The following is a 23,332-nucleotide window of genomic DNA, read 5'->3' as shown; positions in this document are numbered from 1 at the left end:
GTGGCAGTTAGTGTTACTGAGTTCATTTGTATCAGCTAAGATAAGCAACTCAGGTTGGTATGCACGGGAACGATGAACTAGACACTGAATGCAACAAATCCTAGCACAACATTGGTGGGTTCAGGATATGGTAATAGCAGCATGAATCCATGGACCTAGCATTCCGCATCAGATTCTTTGATACCACTGAAGCGTGGTATGAATACCACAGCCTATTATTATTATTATTATTATTAATAGTAGTAGTAGTAGTATTAAGAGAGGCCTCCAGGGAATCAGAGACTGATCGAGGGAGGCCACATACTACACGCACCAGCTATCATACTTATTCTTGAATTCATTCACACTGCTTGCACTGACAACATCCAAAGGCAATCCATTCCAACCACCCTGAGAGAAATATCTAGCTCTCACACCCTCCTTAGCAGTCTTCATAATCAGCTTCCAATGATGCCCTCTCGTCCTTTCCCCACCCTCCATAAACTGAAAAATTCCATCAAGTGAAATCTTGTATGATCGTTCCAGAGGTTTGTAAGTCTCAATCATATCAGCCCTCTTTCTCCTGTCTGCTAGTGTCTGCAGTCTACAAATTATCTCTCTATCTTTATAATCTGTATTCCAGAATCCTGATATCATTTTTAACACTCTCCTTTGTACTCTCTCCAGTATATCAGAATCACAACGGAAACCAAGAGACAGACGTGCGCACAAGAGTCCAAGTGAGGTCTTATCAAGGCTTTGTAAAGAGGCAAAATGACATCCTTATCTTTACATGCGAAAGTTCTTTCAGCATTGCAATTATATTTTGTTATATTTGCAATCTTTGCCATATGGTCCTGAACTTCAACTTCCTGTTTACTAACACTCCATGATCCTGAGCCTGATCAGATTATCCTAACACAATCCCACCAATGTAATGACATATTTTAGAGTTGTTGGTAGTAACGTGCGCAGATGTTATCTGGAGATATTTACTTTTTGCAGAACAGTGAAGCATGTCACTCATCATTTGAAAACCCTTCGAGGATGGAATGGAACAAACTATTCACGACAGGGATCCGTTATAATCCAACTGGAAGCAGCCGAGGAATGCAATTGACTTAGATTTGGTCGACATCTCAGTGGTCTGCTTGGTGCCTCTCCTTGTTCCTAGAATTCGGGGAATGGTTTTAAATCAAGTTGTAAATGAAGCCCCGTTTCTAGTAAATTATTTATGGTGTGTTCCTTTTCCTTTGTCTCTAAGATAGTATTCGAGAGAAGAAGAAGAAGAAAATAGGCTTTATACTTTGCATAGTATACATTCAAATTGTTGTGGGATTCGAGTGCTCTTAGTTCGCTTGTCTTCTACGAAGTGAAGGCATTTTCCCACTACTCCATTGAAGCTTGCTTTTTCATTGCTGTCCTCATCATTTCAGCAATATTTTTGTTGTCTCTAGCTCATGGCTGATAAGTTAACTCCTCTTTACTTCTATTAAGTAGAGGGGTAATAAATTCCAATATTCACTGACAATTAAAATTTTATGATTGAAGATTGTGTCATACGTATGTGGATATTTTTTATGTCTGGATAAACCCACCGTATTTGCGTCACCATTCCCTTCACCCACTCCTTCCATTTTTGAAGTCCAAAATCCTGTATTCGGAAACAGTTGACTGACATCTGAACTCATACAGCAAGAGCCGAAGAAGACAATGCAACGACATTACCAACAAAGTGAAACACCAATTCTTTTACACTACCTATAACACAATCCACAGAAAGCTAGCATGGGCAAGGAATTCTGGTTGCTGTATTCCATATGAACGAGACACAGGAAATTCAACAACAAACTTTTTGACAACACTGCAAGGTGTGGCAATGAATCGAAGGCCTTACCATTCCTTGATCCTGGTAGCGAGGATTGATTGCGGTCCACCTGAACATCACGGCTGAGCCAGTTCGCCCATTCATGTTGAACATTTATGACGGGAGTGTCAATAGAAAACACTCGATGTTGGAGATGTGTCATCCAGATATGGTAACAATTGTGTCATATTGAATGTTACCTTAATGGATCCACCCTTCTCCACCTACCAATAACCGCATCTCCGTCCCATTAGGGTCTTTGGAAGTGAAAAGACACTTGAGAAAGAGATGGACCACAAGCAAATCTAATGAAAGTGCAGGATTTTATGGGAGGTGCTTCTGCAACCATGTGAATTCAATGCTGTCCTCCGTGTAACACAACAGGTCTGAAGTCGGTTCGACATGCTATTAAGTGAGTATTTCTAAAAAACTAACCAATCATATTTAAATGATTGCTATTCCTTCAGTACTGTATTGTACAGTATTTTGTCTTCAGTACTTTTATTTCCGTTGTATCTTCATTTGCTCTGCCATATCTCTGTTGCATAAGAGCGAGCAGGTGTTCGAGTAACCAAAACGAATCAAAAACGTACATTTGAATGGAACTTCTCTATCTTTTTGTGCCAAAAATACGCTAAAAACATTCAAGCAATGAAATCCTCTTTAATATTTCCTGATCTGAACTTCGTCAACTAGAACACACATTCTCGGATATTTGTAATGATCAGCCCTTCTCAGGGCTTGGTCATTAATTCCAACATCCTTGATTTTTAGATTTTCTCTCCGATTCTTACAATCGATATGTAACCATTTGCACAATTTATTCTTTAACTGTTCCTGTTACTTCACTTGCTTTCTCCGATAAACAGGCGTTGCTGGACTTTAAATGGTGCTCAGTCAGGAACTCTGGAGTTTTCTGTTAATGACCGATCTAAACGTAGCTTACGCCACTGGCATGATCACTACACATAACCAGCAGGCGAATACTGCTTGTGTCGCGAGGAATACCGTTTAGAATCTCTGGTAGCATCGTTTAAGAGTATTTTGTGTGCGTGTGTGAGAGACTTTTTTTTTTTCGGTATTTCTTTAGAGTGACGTCGTGGGTATTATCTAATTGCCCAACCAGTTTAACAACTACGGAATGTGCTCGCCCCACTTTATTCGTCCAAAAAATTCCAGCCGGCGGACGTCAGCGTGCTCTCCGGTTTGCGCTTCTGTGAATTGTCCACACGACGGAATGCTGAGAAGTAGCGGACAGCACCGCCAAACCAGTTATTCAAGAGGGTCGAAGGTGGCCGCTGCCGTGACCTTAAAGATGAGAATAAACGACCGCAGGTAAATGAGCAAATCGTGACGGAGACAACCTGTTTTTCGAAAAGGAGGTCATGAACTAGAAGATGTCGGTGATTACGGAGATGAGTTGGAAGAAAACAAAAAAAAAAAAGAAATAGTCGGTTGTTCCATTTGTAGTACACGTAGCTAAAGGTAACATCTACGGTGACCTTTGACCCTTGGCCACTTGCGTCGTCGGCGACGCTGATGACTTTTGACCTCAAATGACAATCCTTAGCCAAACATGAAGTCTTTGACGAGCTTTAAATCTTTGTGTTCAGCAATCGTCGCATTTCCTGTACGACATCAATGTCATCGGCGAATCAGCGTGACCCTCGTTTGCATATTTATCCAAAGGATGTACTACGAAGAGCCGAATTAATCGTCTATTCCAGGGACATAAAATAAACGAAATGAAAGGTTTACGATCTGTGTTTTTAATTCCCATTCAACCATACTCTATCAAATCCATTTGTCATTAAAAGTGGGCAATTCTTCCCATTGGGCAAATATATCACGAAGTCGGACTGTGCTGAGAAACTCGCCAGTCTGAAGTGCTAAAAAAACTCGTCCTCCAGACTCCACTTCTTTCTCCAGTAAATAAAAAAAAAAGTTCCACACACTCACCTCTGTATCCGAGTGTCGCAAACAAGTTCCTCGAAAAATCCCTCCAGTGGTGTCAGAGACGCATGCGCGGTACAGCCACTGAGATTTGAACAAATAACCTTCTCGAAGTACTCACAAATTCCACAATTCATTGGGGAAGCAAATATCTCGGTAACACAAGATCTCTCAACGAGCGTTGCCATGGTGAAGCTATTTCTAACGGTGTTCATTTGCGTCGGCTTTCAAAGTGGTGAGCATGATCTTATTTTTAAATGGATAACCGAGAAAGTATTTCCTTTATATGTAAGGTAATAGTTTTTTAACTTTATTTTAAAGTTTCCTCATGGTAATGTTTTCTTAGAAAAATTCTTAACATCTTTTCAAGTTTCTTCGAGGACTTGAGGATCTGCCGTATATCTTACATTGAATTTTTGCGTGTGATTAGATGGAGGTTGCAAATGCTGTTGATAATCCAAACAATTCGCTTTGAATCTAAAATGTTTATACCATAAATAGTTTTGAGCATGCGTCTCCTAGGTCCGGTTTCGGCACTCAATTTAGAGCACGGATAACGAATCAACATGAACTTGCCTTCAGAGACGCATTCAACAGGCTTCTATTTGCCTTCTTACTGATGAGTCCACATCAGAGAATCATTTTTCTCAGTATAATTGTGGAATTTCGATTATCCCTTATTTTTGTCAGTTTTCTTCTTTCTTTAAGTCTTGTGATGTTATTTATTCTGCTTCTCCGCTTTTTTTCTTCTTTTTTCCCACTTTTTATATTTCCCTGTTAATGTTCGTTCTTGCCATATTCTCTCTCATTCACTCACTCCCTGCTTCTCTTCTCTTTTTTTTCCGGATGTGTATTCTTTCCTTATTTTTCCTTCTTTCTATATTTTCTTTTCCGTTCTGAACTTATTCTTTATCCACTCTTTTTTATTTATTTATTCTGCATTTTCCTATGATAGCAGACCCAATTCTTAGTGTGAGGCAAAAATGATGTTTGTTCATTTGGGCTTCTGAGTTAAGGGCTCTAAATTCGGAATTGAAAAACATGTTAGGGACCTTGCAAAGAGAAAGAGAAAGAGAGAGAGAGAGAGAGAGGAAGGCCACCGAAATTCCAAACGAGTTTGATTTTGATTTTACAAGCAGTGAGTTTAAAACTTGTTCAGTGACTCCTCTCGTTTTTCCTGTATTTTGCAACTACTGTTTTACTTCTGACAAACTACACACGTGCCAATAATGAACTGTTTTTTTTTTTCTTTGAAAAACAGCTTTTGGAGAGTTCACGTGTCCTTCAAGTTCGGGTTACTTCGCAGATCCCGATCAATGCGACAAATACTATGAATGCAGAGACGGCGTCTCGTCGGTCCGAATGTGTGCTGACGGTATGGTGTTTGTCGCGTCTTCCCCTCTTTACCAGCGTTGCGATTATCCCTTCAATGTGGACTGCGGCTCCAGAACCGAATTACGTGAGTAGCGAACGGCAGTGTTGCATTTATTTTTCAAATAGTTTGTATTAAATAATTAAAGTTAAAATTCATTACATTTTATTCAAAATACAAACAACCCGAACTAACAGTTCAGTTTTTTTTTTTTGCATTTTTTAACGAGATCTTTCTCAGTTTTATAGCTGCAAATGTTTGTGGTGAGTTTCTGTGATTGCAAAACGCAGTGGCAGTGACATGCGAACAGTAACAGCAAAAAAGAACGAATCCTTAAGAATGCCGCCCACTTACTAGACGTTAGCGTGCTAAAGAATCTTAAAAGACTGAGTTCAAGCTGCACACTTGCTAAAAAACACGGAAAATTGGGGCCCATCAAAGAAATAAAACTGTTGTAATGAACTCCTGATCGGTAAGGGAAAAACAAAACGAAACCAGCTATGTTAATCGCGGATAATGCACTTGTCAGGGATCAAAGCTGCGGGAAAATAAACATACCGGACAGATCAGTGCCTCCACTTAACACAGAAAGAATCGTGTTCGGCGTGCGATGAAGAATTGAAGATGCCCGCAAAGGATCGTTGAAGGCGTAAACTGGGACAATTCAGGTTGTTGCAACGGAGAACGTTGACATGGCCAACACAAAGAAGTGTAGACGTCTACATAATTGTATGCAGATTTATACGAACCAAAATCTCATACATTCATAAGAACAAAACAAAACAAAGCAAAAAGTTAATTTATGAGGAAAGTCTCATTTTGGAAAACAGTTCTCTTTTCCTCCCCTTGCCCAACTCGGAGTTGCTCATTGGGGGACAAAATTAGATGCCTGTTAATGAGATTCATCATGAACATCAATTATCTGCACCAATAGGGACCACATTCTCAATATGGTCAGTAATTTCTGCATCTTTTTCAGATGTAAATGATTTCGCCTTCTTAGCATTGGCGTTTGTTTTTCTTCCATCTTATCCGGACTGCTGCTTCCACACGAAAAACAAAGGTTCCGTCTAACTTTAGGAAAATACACTGCTTGGAAAGAAATCAATGGACACCATAGTAAGGAACAAACAGCCATGGCGCCGTAGGACCTCCTTTTGCTGCGATGACTGCAGAGCATCCTTTTCATGAGCGTACGATAGCGATCAATGGGAATTTTGGACCATTCTTCCTGTAAGCTTGTAATGAGGTCCTGGACTGTTGTGCGGCGGACGTCACTTGACCTCCACCTCTAGTTTATCCTACAGAGAGGATTGAGATCAGGGGTCTGTAGAGGCCAGTCAAGTGCGGTGATGTTCATGAAAGAACATCACCACATTTGTCTTCCTGAAAGAGACAAAGATCAGTTCTGCAGAAAGAACACAAAATGGGACGCATTACATTGTCCAGAATGGTCAGATATCTCTCGGATTTCAATGTTCTTGGCACCATAAACAGAGGTCCGAGGCCATAGATGCCATTCCATCCGTGGAAGCCAAGCCGAAGAGAGCAAAAACTCTCAATCGATGGCAAAGTAATCAAATGTCTTGAGTTGTATTTTATATAAGTGAACACTTGGTTCTTGCGTAAATTGTAATGCTCGAAAAAGAGCCAAAGGATTCATTTCAGCGATGTTCAAATAGACTGGTCTGGACGTGTATACGTCCGTACTTACATGGAGGCCAAGTGTCCATTGAAGTCAGTATAACCTTTGGATATTATAGAATACATGTTGTGGATACGAAACGTATATTTTTGTTATATTTGATGCGTGTGGCCAGTTGGGTGGCTAAAGATTCATTTTTATTTCTTAGCCGAAGAAAAATCATTTCAGTTATGTTAAATAGAACTTTCTTACATTGGAGTGCTTTGGTATTGAATGAGGGTTCTTCTCCTCTTAATGCTTCTACCTAGTCTCTGATGAGAACCAACACGTTCGAAACGGTTGAAAACTAATGCCGAGGATTGTATTCCCTTAACCTCCTGGTCAAATGTTTGGATACTTTTTAAACTTGTAATTTTTCTTTGGCTGCGAAATTAGAATGGATCTTTAATACGCTCTATTTCTATCGGATTAAACATTATCACTTTTATATATTTAACAATGATAAATATGAATGGACGGACAAACCTACCCCGTGAACACACGCATCTACTGACAAAGGACACTCCTGGAATAAGATTGACCGCCCTATTCAGTGGGATTTCCGGTTTCGAATCGTAATAGGCCTAATACGTAACTGTAACAGAAAACTAGGCCTAATACGTAAAGGAAGAAGAAGAAGAAGAAATATCAGTGGAAGACCGTTTCATTTTGATTTTGATATCGTTTTTCTCTTCTTTCCTTTTTCAGAACTTTTTAAGCTGAGAATTTTGACCTCTTTGGAGAATTACCATTAAATAGGGACTTCCATGGAATCTGAAGACTCATCGCGGGAAGTTCACTAACATTCCGAAAACAAATATTACCTATCATTTGCACAATCCTCCTCCTCCTCCTGAGTAGGAGGAGGATTGTGCGCTATGTGTTGACCCACACTTCATCGTGTAGAAATTCGAAACCGAAATCCGACGGAATGCATTGCTTAACCTTATCCCGGAGTGGGAGTGTGTGTGTGTGTGTGTGTGTGTGTGTGTGTGTGTGTGTGTGTGTGTGTGTGTGTGTGTGTGTGTGTGTGTGTGTGTGTGTGTGTGTGTGTGTGTTCACGGAAGCGGACTGCCTCTTTTGAAGGAAGGAAAATCCCAATTTTCCGGAGGGTAAAAGGTTCCTCACGTCATAGACGGGACTCTAACCTGGATCTTTCCAATTAAAGGGCTCGTCTAAACCAACTGAGCTAAGTCGGCTATTTACACAATCCCTGTCATATTTCCTTTCGAACTCGTTCACTACAACACACACACACTCACAAATGACTGTGGTAACTCCTTCTATTCAGTCCCCACTCTCTGAGCACAAAATAAACAACCCTCACGCCCTTGCTAACTACATTCTTACTTAATTTCCAGGGATGATCTCTAGCTTGCCCCACAATAGTCGTACTAGAAAATTAATGGTAATTTTAATACTTTCAGAGCAACCCCACACGACCCCTCATTGTCCAAGGAGATTCGGAATCTTTCCTCACGAAGACGCCAACAAATGCAACCACTTCTGGCAGTGCGTCGATGGAGTGGGCAACGCCATGCGCTGTCCAAAAGGACTGTCGTTCAACCCCAAGTCGGGAACATGCGAATGGGATCACATGGTCCAGGGATGCGAAGAGAAGCGAGAGAGTAAGTAGAGAAAACTGCTTTTTGACTTATTACCCTGTTCATCTTAAAGTGGTTCTGTTCTAATATTGTTTCTTGTATTCTTTATCTCTTCAGCTGTGCTTACCTCAATTCTCGATGACATCAAAATTTTTCTTTAACTCGAATATCTTCCTAATTAACATCGTACCATATCGTCAGTATAACATCCTATCAAACCATCCTATCAAATGTTGCCTAGCTTCTTCATCCTGCCAAACTCGTGGTGTCCCCCTTCTTCTCAAATACTTGTCCCCAGTGCAGCCCGCTAACATTATGCAAACCCCAAATCCACTTGATATTAGAATACCCTTCTCATATTTTGGGTGATGCACAAACCCCTTTCCACCAAAATGCTAGATGCAGTTCTGCTTAATACATTCCCGTTTCAGAGATTCGCTCCAATTATTTTTCTTAATTTGAACGTAGGTTCAAGGGTGGAATCGTCACAAACTAAACTTCCGTGTTACGCAATTTTTGGGGCTGAGAGATTTGTTTTTAAAAAAATTACTAGATGTTTAATACAGACGTGCACGTTAGACATAGTATGATGTTTTAAATGACAGCTTCACACATGTAAGAGGAAACCAAACAGAATTTATTACTTAAGTTAAGGGATATTACATCCCATATTGTTTCTTAGCCGAATATAGAAACTATATAAAGTTCAGCGATTCGAAGCGTAAGCAAATACCTGGATGGTGCAGCGCCTGATCTCTTAGGTAGTGCAAACTGAGACAACTCATAGAAAGGGTGGATCAAGTTCCGATCACTATTCTTGATATTTACCCATAATGTGAACTTAGCTCCTAGGAGCTGTATTTCTGTTCTACATTATGAGAGAAGGTCACTACCCAGACCGGTTTCAACCTTTATTGAGGTCTCATCAGTGAGTAGGTAGACCTAAATAATACCAAGTTTGTAGCAAACAGAACTTACATATACCCTATTATAAGAATTGCCAAGAAGGTGTCCTAATAAATTAAAGAGCCAAAGGCTTCAATTTGACGGTAATACAGCTCCTAGGAGCTGGGTTTCACATTATGGGTAAATACCAAGAATAGTGATCGGATCTTGCTCCACCCTTACTATGAGTTGCCTCAGTTTGCACTACCAAATGGATCAGGTGCTGCACTATCCAGGTATTTGCTTACGCTTGGAATCGCCAAACTTGATATAGTTTCTATATTCGGCATGAAACTCTTTGAGTTTCTTATTCGGCTAAGAAACAATATGGGATGTAATATCCCTTAACTTAAATAAGGTCATGTCACCGAATTGAAGCCTTTGGCTCTTCATATAATTAGAATTTATTACTCCTATATATTTCGCTCAATATGTCGAGCTTAATTCGGGAGAAGGCAGAACTGGTAGTGACATTTAAAATCTGAATACAAGAACGAGTCATGCAGCATGCGAATAATATCACGTGTCTCGGTCGCTGCTGTACAGTAGAAGGAAACAATATTACAGTTCAGAGACGTGGAAATAGATGTATCATTAATTTATTAATAAATAGGCACACAGTCTGTCCCAATAAGATTAGGAAGGTGGGGTAGGGCTTCAAACGATTCAAAAAAATAGAAGACGAGATTTAATCCTACTGTAGTGTTAGCATCTTGGTACTCTTCATTCGTGTCTATAATTCTAATCAATTAAAGGTTTAAGTAATCTTACTGGGCATGACCTAATTTCATTATTTTTCACATTTAGGCCTTCTTGTTCTGCATACTATTCCTTCATCCCATTGGGATTTGAGTGGGTTTTCACACTTATGATCTCTGTATGTTTCATTTGCTTCTTCATTTGCTTAAGGTAAAAAAATAAATAAATATTTCAATTTTCTAACTTCTTATTAAAAGTATTTTTAAAGTAATTTTTAAAATTTTAATTACACGAATACTATGAATTATGGAAATAAGTAAGCTTGTAATGTTTTTACTATTAAAAAATAATTAAATATCAAACCATCATTAATGAAAATAAATTTTAAAAATATTATGTACGATAAAATTTACGCAGTTATTTAAATAATTTGAACTTTTAAAATATTAAGTTTATAATTAATTCACACTTTCTAATGAATGTCTAATAAAACTCTCTGCAGTTACTCCAGCAATTTGTTTTAAATTAATTGACAGAATAATATGAAACGTGTAATAATAATCTGAATGGATTATTTAACTATTAATGCGTCATAAATTATTATTTTATACCAATTATGGTGACTAATTGCAACTCGAGGAGTTGAGCTTCGCGCATTGAATATGCACCCAGATATGAAATCCTGTACAAAATTCGAAAACTGTACAGTTAGGGATGGATGGAGTTTTACGAAGTAGAACGTTACTGGTTTGATGGCTGAAGCATAAATGCTTTTCATATTCCCCTTTGTCTGAAAGGGAAGTTCTTTGAGTGGAGAGTTATTGAGTTTTTAAGCTCGCCCTGGAAGGGAAGTGAGATTAGCTGCATTCAGCTGAACATAGGATCGACTTGGGTCTTTTGTATTTGTAGAATTCTGCTTCATTGTAGTCTGAAGCTTGCTTGATCAGCGGGTTTGGATGATTGCTTGTCTTGGTGAAGAACTTTTCTGCTAGATCATGAAGGAGGGATGTGATGTAGGGAATGTTGACTTCTTTGTGAATCTGGGAGTTTCTAATAAATCATGTGGCGCCCAGAATCATTCTCAGGCATTTATACTGTATCCTCTGCAGTTTTTGAATGTTTGTATCCGAGTTATGGCTCCATGCAGGAGATGCGTAAGTGATGATTGGGCGTATTACCATCCTGTATATGAGTAGTTTGTTCTGAGTGTCCAGTTTGCTTCTTCTGTTGATCACGGGGTAGAGTTGCGCGTTTACTTTGGATGTCTTCGAGCTTATGTGTTTTATGCGACTGGTGAATTGGAGTTTTTTGTCAAGCATCACGCCGAGTGATTTGACTTCAGTCTCCCATGGAATCTTGACTCTTAGCAGGTGTATGTCCTCCTTAGTCTGGACCTTCTTTTCGGGGAGCAGTATGGCTGAACTCTTCTGATGGACTGGAAGATCCTTTGCTCGGATCTTCCAGTCCATCAGCCACTTCTCCAGTGTATGAATTCTGCTTTGGTGTCTTCTGATAGCCAGTTTGGGGCTGAGAGGTCTTGCTAATAAAGCAGTATCATCTGCATATAATAAAGTGATTGTTAAACTTGGGTTTTGAGGAATATCAGCTATGTAGATAGAAAATAGCAGGGGGGCCAGAAGTTAGCCCTGCAGTAATATATTCGACCAGTCGGTGTATTTGTGCAATGGTTTTTTTTCGAATACAAACTGCTCGTCCGGAATAGTTCTTGACTTATCCGTTGCTGTCTGAAGCCTTGTGAGGATGACTTTTTCAGCTACCTTTCCAAGACTGGATAGAATATTGATATGGGCTGTATCTTTCGAGGAGTTGCAAGTTCTTTCCAATCTTTTTGATTGGCGTGAAATCCGCCGTCTTCCAAGTTATGGAAAAATGCTGGAATCTGAGGATGGCATTGATTATGTTGACTAGATGCGCAATGGTTTTTCGGGGAGTAGTTTGATTATTCTGTTTGTGATTCCATCTGGACCCGGAGCCTTATTGTTGTTCAAATGGGTTATGATATTTATAACTTCTGCTGGAGAAGTGGGTGTGATATCTTCTGAGTTATCCTTTTGTTGTGTTATGACCTGCTTGACTCTGTGGTGAATCTTGTAGATAAGATTGATGTTCAGATTTTCATAAGAGGGGTTACATTGAGTTTCCAAGCTGTCAACTAGAGCTCCTGCTTTTTCTTTGTCAGTGGAATTGCAGGTATAAGTTGCCTTTTAGTGCGGAGGGTTCTCAAGAATTTCCAGATGGAGTTGTCCTCTGGGTTTAGGTTAGTCAGTTTGGTTTCCCGACCTTGGTTTCGATGTTTTTGCAGAGCTTCACGGACTTGTCTATTTAAATTATTCAGAGTTGTTTTATCTTGCGGGACTCTTGTATTATGGTACGTCTTTCTGGCTTTGCTTTTTAATCTGATTAGATCCATGATTTCCTTGGGGATCTGACTGAGCGGGTGAAAGACTGTAGTTTGGGTAACTGACTTTATTGTTTTTTTATTTGACTAGTTAGGTTGTTTACATCAAAGTCTATCTCCTCTTTATTGTGGATAACAGGGGCTGGGCCGATGTGCTCTGGGAGAATTCTAGAGCTTAAGCAGGATGGGGTTGTGGTCGGAAGATAGTTCATTTAGTGTTTCCAGCTGATACTGGTATCTAATGTTTCTGAGGATGACTATGTCACGTACATCTAAGCTTCCAGCTGGGCTGTCATGAGTGAGCTCTGTAGGTCCGGCTGTAACTATTGAGTTTTGGGTTGAGTAATGGTATAGAATAGAATACTTTGCCACTGATTGTGGAGCTGAACCAAGCTGTATATGCTTGGCATTAAAGTCTCCAGCCATAATAGAGTCAGTAGAGCCGAGAATGGAATCCAGATTTGATGCCAACAGTCGGATTCTAGGTGGGTTGTATGCGGCGTCTGCCGGTGTTGTTAGTATGAACTTCAATATCTGTTATCTCAAGGTTCTTGGTTTGTGGGTTGGTCAGGACGTTATGGCTTAAATAATATTTGATGTATACGGCTGTTCCTCCTCCACAGGCGGTAACTCTGTCTGTTTTATACATCACGAAGCCTCGTAATTTAGGGCTATTAGCTGGCCTGAGATGTGTTTCATTTACTAAGACTATATCAGGATGGAATCTGTGAGTGAACTCTTGCAGTTCAAGGATTTTGTTTAGAAGGCCACTAGCATTCTATGCTGTTATCGTGAGTTTGGTTTGAGTTTTTTTATACATTGTATAGTGCTGTCGGTATGGATTGGGTTTCTAGATAAAATCTCTTTCTGGAAGATGGTGAGGAGCTTGCTTTGCTGAATTCCTGCAGCATGGTGGCAAGAGACGCAGTTAGAACTGATGTTAAGTTGGAACTTCCTTGCTCGTGTGATGAAGGAATCTGAGTTCGAGCCGCCTCTGCATGAAGATCGCGTGCCTTCTTGTGCTGGAGAAGTTGAGGTATTTCGAACAGGAGGGCAACCTGCTTGGTTGCTCGTGGTGTCATTACGTGGAGGAGCAGGGTTCACGCTTGCTGACCCAAGATGTTTTGAGTGGAAAAGGCACCCCTTGTAGTTTGCGGGGTGAGGTCCTCTGCAATTGGCACAACAGGTAGGTGTATTCCTTGGCTTGGTGCAGGAGCTGGTGTGTCCTTCACCACATTTTAGACATCTGTAGGCTGCTCTGCACAAATTTTGGGCATGCCCAAATTTGGTATCTATGGCCTTTTCCTTAGAGACTCGGTAGTAATTTTGAGCCTGCAGATATCTGTCGCTTCGTATATATCCTTTTCTGATTTCTACTAGTACTAAAGGTATTTTGGCGTTTTGCAAGATCTCATCAGCATTCTGCTAACTTTGATTGGGGTAAGTCCTTGACTGATGAGGTCAGCAGTGACCTCATCTGTTGTGATGCCCTCGGAAAATCCTCCGAGGATCACTTTTAGAATTTTCTCGCTTGCTAGTGCGAAGGGAAATTTGGAATTGTCTAGCATTTTTGTCATTTTGCGATAATCTGAGACAGTAGCGGGATGAATGTTAACTCCTTCATCTGTGTTTTTGACCCTGGAGAAGTTGATGTTTTGTTCACCAAGGGTCATTGAAACCGAGGTCCACTTTTCTTTGTCTCGGAGAATCACCGGTGGGGCTTTTTCTTTTTTGTCTTCTGAAGCTTGTAGTGTTAGATCTTCTTCCATAAGATCTTCAGAGGTCCTCCGTCTTTTGGTTGCCGGTGCACCTTGGGAGTCGATCTGTCGAGGGTTCTTGGGCATTGGGACCGTTGTGAATTCGCTCTCTGTATTCTCATCCTCTCCTTCTTGATCATTGACCCGGGCGTATATGTTTATAAATCTTGGGAATTCTGTATCAAACCATTTTAATATCTTCTTTAACAGGTCAAGTAACTGATCTTTGCTAAAGGCTTAAACAATATCGTCCGTGAAGTCCATACTGGGATAAAGAGCGCCTTGGTAGATATACCTCTTGTTCAGTTATGCCTCTTTTGGCAATCCTGTAGGCCTGTAGCCAACTAGATCCTGTAGACGCACGCGGAAGTCTACTAGCTAAGTAAAGCAAGTTTGTAATGCCCTACTAAAAGGGGAAAGGAGTGTCAAGAACTCACTTGGCACAGAGTGAAAACTTACCTCTCTAAAATACCATTGCACTGTTGTGTATAATACAGGTTACTCCAATGGACTGCAGTAGAGAAAATGAACAAGAAAAATTTGTTCAATGTGAGATTCCTGAAAAACCTTGTGCGAAATCTAATCAGACTCAATGTAAAATAATACGTCCGTTCTCATCAAAAGTTCAAAGCAAAATCCATTATACGAAGTCCTTATAAGGACTGGCTTAAAGGGGCGAAGCAAGAATGCTTTTCATCTTCTCCGCTATCTGTAGAGGACAATGTAGGGATAAGGTGTTATTGAGCTATAAAAGCTCTGATCATGGCAGGAGGGTAACAGCAATAGCCGAGCCTCAGTTAGAACTTCATTGGCTAGAGCATTGCCATCCATTACCCTCCAAGGGTATTGGACTGAATGAATCAATCACCGCATCTCACTGTCGAAATTCATTATACAGCTTCCGAATATAAATAAAATTCAAAACGTATTAAATAAATGGTGTGGGATTCATTATTAACTTTGTTTATTAAAAGTCACCATAATTTGAATATATAAAACTTAATTTCAAGTTCGAATTTTTTTTACGTATTTTTATTTTTGATCAAGTGTATAAATTGGATCGATAATGATTACTTCTTACCGATAAACCATCTTTTTCTTTACGATTATATTTACCGAATAGTAAATGAATTTATTGGTCACTAGACGATATACAGAAGTGGGGTATACCAAATAAGAAAGAAATTTATGGAGGGGGAGGCGGGTTGTTTAAATTTAATGTTTTTAATTGAGAAAACTTTAAATTCAGTGAACTGAAATGTTTAATACGGGAATATATTTTAGATTAAATCCTAACTGGACTTTTAAGGAATAGAAAGGAGTGGAGGGGGGGGGGGGGCGGATAAAATGAAAATTTTAGTTTAGCGAAGTGGGTGATATTTTGCTTCCAGTTGTAAACGGATTCCGATGTCCAGAGAAGACACCTGGAACTCTGGAGCCTTACGGTATCGCCCCACGATATCCTCATCCAAAGGATTGCAACCAGTTCTTCGTTTGTTTGTTCAGCAGGATCCCGCTCCTGATGAGGTGTCCGAAGTATTCTGTCTACAACAGCGCCACCAAGCAGTGCGATAAACCGGAAAAGGTCCCCGAATGGTAAGCCATTTTTTTGTTCTTTGATTTGCTCTTTGAATATCCTACTCTCATAGAAATATAATATCAATGAACAATTATCTTTGAACTGGTTTATTATTTTTAAGGTCTTATTTGATAGTTTTTTGATATTTGATAGTTCTCACTTTTTCATTGTAAAGTACTTGTAATTACAACCCTTCTAATTACAACCCACCTTTAATTTTTTTTTATCTTCCATTCTGTTTAAGTGACCACACGATCTTAGATTAGCACAGCTTACACATCCTTGAATGTTAAACAATCTGAGTTTTCTCTTGCCTGCATATTTATTTTTAATATTACAGGGTTTAAACTGATTTAAATATGTCTTCTAGATCGCTCTTGTGGCCGATCTATGTGTGGCTCTATATAAATAATATTAACTTGGTTTCGCATGATACCAGCTTTACACATTTTATTATCTACGTACATATTTGATGAAACATTTTCCCTAAATGTTTTTATTCAAATAATTAAAATATGTAAGGTGTCCTTAGTACTGAGGGAACCGTTGAGAGTTTCCATTTTTCTGCCTAATTGTATAGTTTTAGCCATATTATTATTGACTTTATACGAAATTTCTTTTAACAATTATTTAAATAAGAAAAACACTTTTAGTTGATTTATTGAAGAGGATAACATCATCACTGTATAAAGAATTAAGCTTCACACTCCTGTTCTAAAATTCGTTTTAATATCATTTTCCTTAATAATGTGGTCTATAAAAGGTTATTTATACCCTGTGTAGACGATATTATTTATAGAACAGCGGAGATAGCGTAAAATCTTATATCTGCTATCACATGAGAACATTTTCCTGTGCGCCCTTGAACTACCGCTCAGCAACGCACTAACCTTCGCGTCTCCTCAACTAAGTAGATTTCGACGATGTTCCTTGATTGGAAAGAATGGGTTCAAATCCCATGTAGGATACGAAGAATCTTTATTGGGTCTTTTCAACTGAAGGTGAGTTAGCAGGCCTCATTCAGAAGTCAAAGGGTTTATATCTAGGAAACTCGGCTTTTTCAACTCGCAAAACCAGTCTGAACACAATTCACTGCTCTCACAGCCTTACTAGCTTTGGCCGTGATTGCAAAGAAAGCAAACCAAATAAACAAACTCAAAACTAGGCCAATATCGCCATTTTTAATGTTCATTTTACACCATATAATAGCACATACAATTTATTCATGATGTTAACACACACACACACACACACACACACACAGAGAGAGAGAGAGAGAGAGAGAGAGAGAGAGAGAGAGAGAGAGAGAGAGAGAGAGAGAGGATATTAATTAAAGTTGACAACTTAATGCCTTTTTAATAACTTTTTTTGATCAGATTTAAACGCTGAACTGCCTGATTTGATATTCCAAACGTGGCAAATCCCCAATCCATATCGGTGCCAGAAACCTAAAGAAGTGTTGTGCAACTTTTATATCTCGGCTTGTTATTCCAACTGACATTTATTGTACTCCCCTCCTACACATATAAAAATTCTCCACCAAATGTTAACACGTAACATGATAAATCTGTGTGGTGAATAGTTGAAACATGGACGAAGCGATGTCCAATATTTGGAAAAATCAAGAACTTCAACCACTACGGACAACACACGCGGTCAACCTGGTGAGAAGGGTGGGGAGGACTCACTAAATCGGGATCATTTTGTAATATTACAATAATAAGTTGCGATTAATTTAAATGGACAGTGGGTGTTCGAGTTACGGAAATCTTTAATTAGATTTCACGGAAAAAAACTGAAAAAATGAGCTAACAGCAGAATTCATATCAAATACAAACTCGTCAGAAACAAAAAAATGTTTTCAAATCTGTGAAGCGAAAATGAAAATGAAGAACAATACCTAGACACACTATCCATGTATAATCTAATACCAACAATAACATCATGTACTAGAGAATAAATATTCGGAAATACTATCACTGCTTCCTACCTTGATCACATAAACGTCCGAGCACCACCAAACAGTTACACTGCATCAGTCATAAAGTGCAAAATAGCAGACCATTACTTCACCGCTCTAAACCTGCACACCAAGACAATATCCATGCAATGCTCTGCATATGAAAAGCAGCACAAAACAATAATCGACGCAGAAATAATCAACCACGAAATAAGAAGAACAGAATGAGAACGCATGACATCAGATTCAGCAGATATCTTATACAACAACAACATTAAACTCACACTGGAGGAAATATATAAGAAAACTGCAAAGAAAGTCAGAATTCGTTCAAAAGCAACCCAAAATCCTTGGATAACACAAAAATTAATCCTAGAAATACACAGAAAGGACGCTTTATGGAAAGAATTAAAGCGATATTCAAATAACACAGTTTTAAAAACTGAATATAAGATAATAAGGAATCGCCTTACAACAGAAATCAGAAATGCAAAATGAAACTACTACAGAGGCAAATTAACCTCTGCACAAAACAACATGAAACAAACCTGGCATCTGATCAACGAGATACTAGATTGTGTTCCCAACACCACCGCCTCCGAAACCATAAAACACAGCTTTATGAAAGACGCTAAACCTATCCAAGAACTAGCAAATGACGTTAACCAATACTTTGCAGACTCCATTCAAGAACTGAACAGAAATAACCCCCCAATCACAAAACGTGACCCTCCACTTGGACCACAATCAAAACAGACATTATGGTTCCCAACCATAAAAGAATTCAGAACGTCTATCTGCGATACATCAAATCAAACCAAACAAAGGCCCAGGAATTGATGGTATGAGACCTAAAGATATAAAACAACATGCAACAAGTTTAAGTCCTATCCTACTAAATTTAATAAATAAAATATTTAAAACAGGACAGATACCAAGTATGCTAAAGACTGCCATAATCACACCCATATACAACATGGAAATCGAAATGAAATCAGCAATTACAGACCCATAGCAACATTACCAATTATCAATCAAATTATGGAGAAGATCACACTGAAGAAACTCTCGGTATATGCTGTGAGTTTCATATTATCCCCAAAACCCAATATGATTTTCAGAAAAATAAGGGAACAACATCTCTCTTGGAAGACTTTATAGACGTATTTAATACCGCCTTAGACAAAAACAAAATTGCCATGGTAGTCTGTATTGATCTAACTAAAGCATTCGATACACTCACACATCAAACCTTGTTAGAAAAACTGAGACACGTTGGAATAGATGGGCCTCTGCACAGGTGGTTTACAAACTACCTCCAAAATAGAAAGCATATCACACGAATCGGGTCAAATCAAAGTAGAGAGCTACCAGTAACCTGTGGTGTGCCACAGGCTGCTGTACTCTCCCCAACTCTATTCAACATTTACACGCACGATATTAATCAGCTACCACTGAAAGGTAAGATCTTCCAATACGCAGACGATACAGCTATAATATCCATCCATAATAACACAAGCTTAGCCCAAACAAATATGTAACATGACATCTCAGAAAAGACAAAATTAATGATATTCAGAAATCCACTGACTCGACCAGTTGATAACAAATATATAACCATCCAACATCCACTTTCCAACATAAAAAACACAGAACAGCAAAACCACTACAATCACTCAGGTTGAAACAATACGACAACTAGGAATTTACTTTGATGCAGATATGAACTGGAATAGCCACATAAACCATCTACACAACAAACTCCGAACAATAACTGGCAAACTCTACAGGTCAAAAGACATAGTTCCCACTGAAAACACTAATACACAAAGCACTATGCCCAAATATACTAAGACAGCGTTTCTCAACCTTTCTAAGCCCAATGACCAGTAAAATGCCTAAAACAATTCTGCGGACTAGTACGTTACAGAGTCGTAGCTGGGGGGATGGGGTAGATCCTCCCCTTGCGGCACCTTTTTTGGCGTTTATGAAATCTTGCCTTACTGTCTAAAACAGCAACTGATTGATGAAATAGGCTTCGACATTGGAATTAAAATTGGAATTAAAGTTTTCCTTCAAAAATAGACATAGTGTTTTTAATTTATTTCCATATACGACGTTTTGACTTTTTGTAATTTTTTAAAAAAATCTATATAGCAATTGTCAACATTTCGGAAAAACTGTGCCATTTATAACATAAAGAAATCTAAAAGCATGTTTTGAAAGATATGGCAACATCATTAATTAAATTGGAAGTAAACGATTAAAAGTGTATCATCATTGAACAAAGTTTTAATTTTTATTAAACAAATAAATAAGATGATCTAATTATGTTACTACTTACTTTTAATGAGATGGTTGAGCTTCTCGGCCCTTGCAAAGTTACTGGATATCTGGCTCAATATTGGTCAACTTCAGTCGAAGATCGGCACACACACACACACACTAAGACGATTTCTGTATTTTGTTTTTATTTGAAGGAGCGATGAAAATCCTTTCTCACAAAGATAGGTTGTAGAAAACTATTTTCGATGCTTCTTCAGATAATTCCGGAAATTCACTTCTCACTGAAGACGAGATCCAAAAAAATGTACTCAATTCATATCCGGAGCTACTTACTTGACCATAGAAACAACCCCACTATGCCTGCCTGCCTGTAAGGGCGCGAGCTCCATTCGAACAGAAGCCTATACATTTTCCCACTGGATCCCTTTGTATATTATGTAATTATTGAGACTGTGAAATATTTCTTCTCCAGTTGTTGGGGATTGCGAAGTTCTGCAAAACAGAATATCATCATGAATGTTGTTATTACGCGCATATCTTACGTAGCATATTAACTGCGCATCATCTGTAACATCAGTAGTCTCGTCTATTTGCAACGCATAAGAGCTCTTCTTAACTCTTTCGATTAACTGAGATTCTACGTCACCTGCCATACATATCCTTAATTCTGCGACCGACAGTGTCATTTGAAGGAGGAATCAAATCAACATCTTTTAGTAACTTGTTGCCAAACATAGTTTTTACCACATCTTTTATAGCTGGAAGTAGCAAATTTTCTCCGATAGAATGAGGTTTCCCTGTTTTCACTATGCGCAAACTTAAGAGCTAGGATGCTTCCAGTGCCTTGCTATTAATCGAACCCATGGCTGAAACCATATCTTTCCCATGATTTAATGTCCCTAAGCGTCGCTAAAAAAATCCAATTGGCTTATGCTTCACATCGCAATGTTTAGTTCTAAATGTCGGAGTTTCGCAGGTTTCATGCACTCGTTCGACAACACTTCAAAACACATTGAGGTTTCTGTTCACTTCCATCTCCACACCAATAAAGCCGAATTCCAAATATGAATTGCTACATCCTACTGTATTTTTTCTTTGAACTGCTTGTTTCTTCAACTTTAATAGTATCAGATTTACTCACCGTTACAACACGTGTATCACAATTAAGGTTAGCATCATCTGTTTCATTTGCCCTTCTTTTCAAAGTCCTAGTTCTAATCCACTTTTCCATTATTAAAAAATGTTTCCGAAAAATATTTAAATACTGGGGTTAACTCACGACACACTTTGTCCAAGTATCACTTAGCACTTCCGAAGATATACTGAGCCTTGGTTGAAGGAAACCTTCAATAATAAAAATCAATACACAACAAGCAATTGGTTGAAATGTGGATAACACATGTCCACTTTAAATCTGACAAAACTGCAAGGGAAGGCGGAAGCAATAAAACAATATTGTTTTTCACTTCACCCCTCTTTTATTATTCGTAATTCTGCAGCTACAAATTAAAATAGTGGCAGAATGACGAATAATAAAAGAGGGTTGAAGTGAAAAACAATATTGTTTTATTGCTTCCGCGTTTGAACATTCTGACGCTATTTGTTGGTATTTTTAAGGCTCCATTTGATTTCAATGATTTTTACATACTTATTCAATTTTAATTTGTTTTGTTTCGATAATTAAAAAAAAAATTTATTTAATTAATTTAAGTCTGCCTGCGAAACACCTGTCCCATCGTCGCGGACCACAGGTTGAGAAACACTGTACTAAGATACGCTATAACAACGTATGCTTTCTGTGCACCCTACAAATTAAATAGATTAATGTCGCTACAGTACAAAATGACAAAACTGATCTTTTGAGAACAAAGAGAAAATCACGACCTTATAAACATTGCAATGTCAGAACACAAAATACTGACAGCAAAACATTTATGTCACTATGCAGCTTTGCCGAAACATTATTTCAATGCCAATTATAGGACAGTCAGAAATGCATACCGTATAACAAGACCTCAGACAACTAATTATATCACATATAAATACAACAATCACTACGCAAAGGCCACCCGAAACTTCTATATCCTAGAAATGATAAACAAATTACCTATCGAATACAGAAACCTTACAAACTACAATAGCCTGAAAAGAGCTCTAAGGACCTACTATGAACAAGAAACACGCACCCAAAACACCATACGAACTTAATGAAACACAATATATTCGCTCAGGCTTCCAGTTCAGCTATGCATCAAGACATTCCAAGTTATTGTGTGTGTGTGTGTGTGTGTGTGTGTGTGTGTGTGTGTGTGTGTGTGTGTGTGTGTGTGTGTGTGTGTGTGCGCGCGCGTGCGTGCGTGCGTGTGTGTGTGTGTGTGTGTGTGCGCGCGTGCGTGTGTGTGTGAGAATTTCTCAATCAACGGCTGCAGTGGAAATCAACCTATTAAACATAGATTTGATTTCGTAGCTTCCCAAGACAGCAAACAAACCAATAAATAATAACCAACTGGTGTCATCCTCAGATAAGCTTACATGTATAAGCTTCGAGAATGAAAGCTGAGAAATTACATCTCATCCAAGATTTTTAAAAAGTATGTACCATATATAATCAAAAGCATGTAATGTACCTATCACATGTAATCAAATGTATGTAATGTATGTATCATATGAAATAAAAAAAGTATTATTATTATTAGTAGTAGTAATAGTAGTAGTTAGGGTATATGCCAATAGTGTGTAAAGTAATAAAAAAAATAATAATTATTATTATATTAAATTAGGAAGAACATTTTCATCAAGAATTAATTCCATGATTACTGTGTATACATTACTATTAGTATAGTGTTATATTGTATAAATAAAAAAAAACTTAACAAAAAAAAACGTGTTTTTGCAGTGCCGACTACTACAAAAAATCTTCAGTGTCACCAGCCCCGCTCCCCAAGCCAGTGTCCGAGGATATTCTGCCTGAAGAAGAGGAAGAAATCAACGCTGTTAACACGTGATGTCTTTCGTACAGTTTATCAAATACTATACATTTTAAAATGTAATCACTTCAAGAACTGAGTGAACCTCAAGTATGCTGCGATTTGATTAAAATAACTCGTAAAAGAGCAGAGCCATGTACAGTGTACATGTACAGTATTTTCTAGTGAGCTGCAACAATCACAGTTGGAGTCAGTTTCGTTATATTTTTCTATGGAAGTATCTGCTTGCTTTGAATCAAAC

The 23,332-nt window shown here is 38.5% G+C and overlaps 1 protein-coding gene and 1 long non-coding RNA gene across 2 annotated transcripts; both read left to right on the top strand.

Moving 5' to 3' along the window:
* Positions 1 to 3,968: 3,968 nt before the first annotated feature.
* On the top strand, positions 3,969 to 8,350 carry LOC150098327 (protein obstructor-E-like; the record flags this gene model as incomplete). The annotated part of the gene is made up of 3 exons (XM_090405152.1): positions 3,969 to 4,034; positions 5,061 to 5,258; positions 8,283 to 8,350. Coding segments are annotated over exons 1-3 (315 nt in total), but the record flags the coding sequence as incomplete, so codon positions are not given.
* Positions 8,351 to 8,359: 9 nt separating this feature from the next.
* LOC150098326 (uncharacterized) lies at positions 8,360 to 23,109 on the top strand. The gene is made up of 3 exons (XR_016549439.1): positions 8,360 to 8,483; positions 15,789 to 15,875; positions 23,001 to 23,109. It is a non-coding gene; the product is annotated as an uncharacterized LOC150098326 (long non-coding RNA).
* The last annotated feature ends 223 nt before the right edge of the window (positions 23,110 to 23,332 follow it).

The sequence above is a fragment of the Typopeltis vanoorti genome, chromosome 15 (genome assembly GCF_054136105.1).
Source record: "Typopeltis vanoorti isolate ZY-2024b chromosome 15, IOZ_Tvanoo_1.0, whole genome shotgun sequence".
NCBI classification, from domain to species: Eukaryota; Metazoa; Arthropoda; class Arachnida; order Uropygi; family Thelyphonidae; genus Typopeltis; species Typopeltis vanoorti.
The sequence above is the reverse complement of the archived record's forward strand: the minus strand, read 5'-3'. Positions and strand labels throughout refer to the sequence as shown.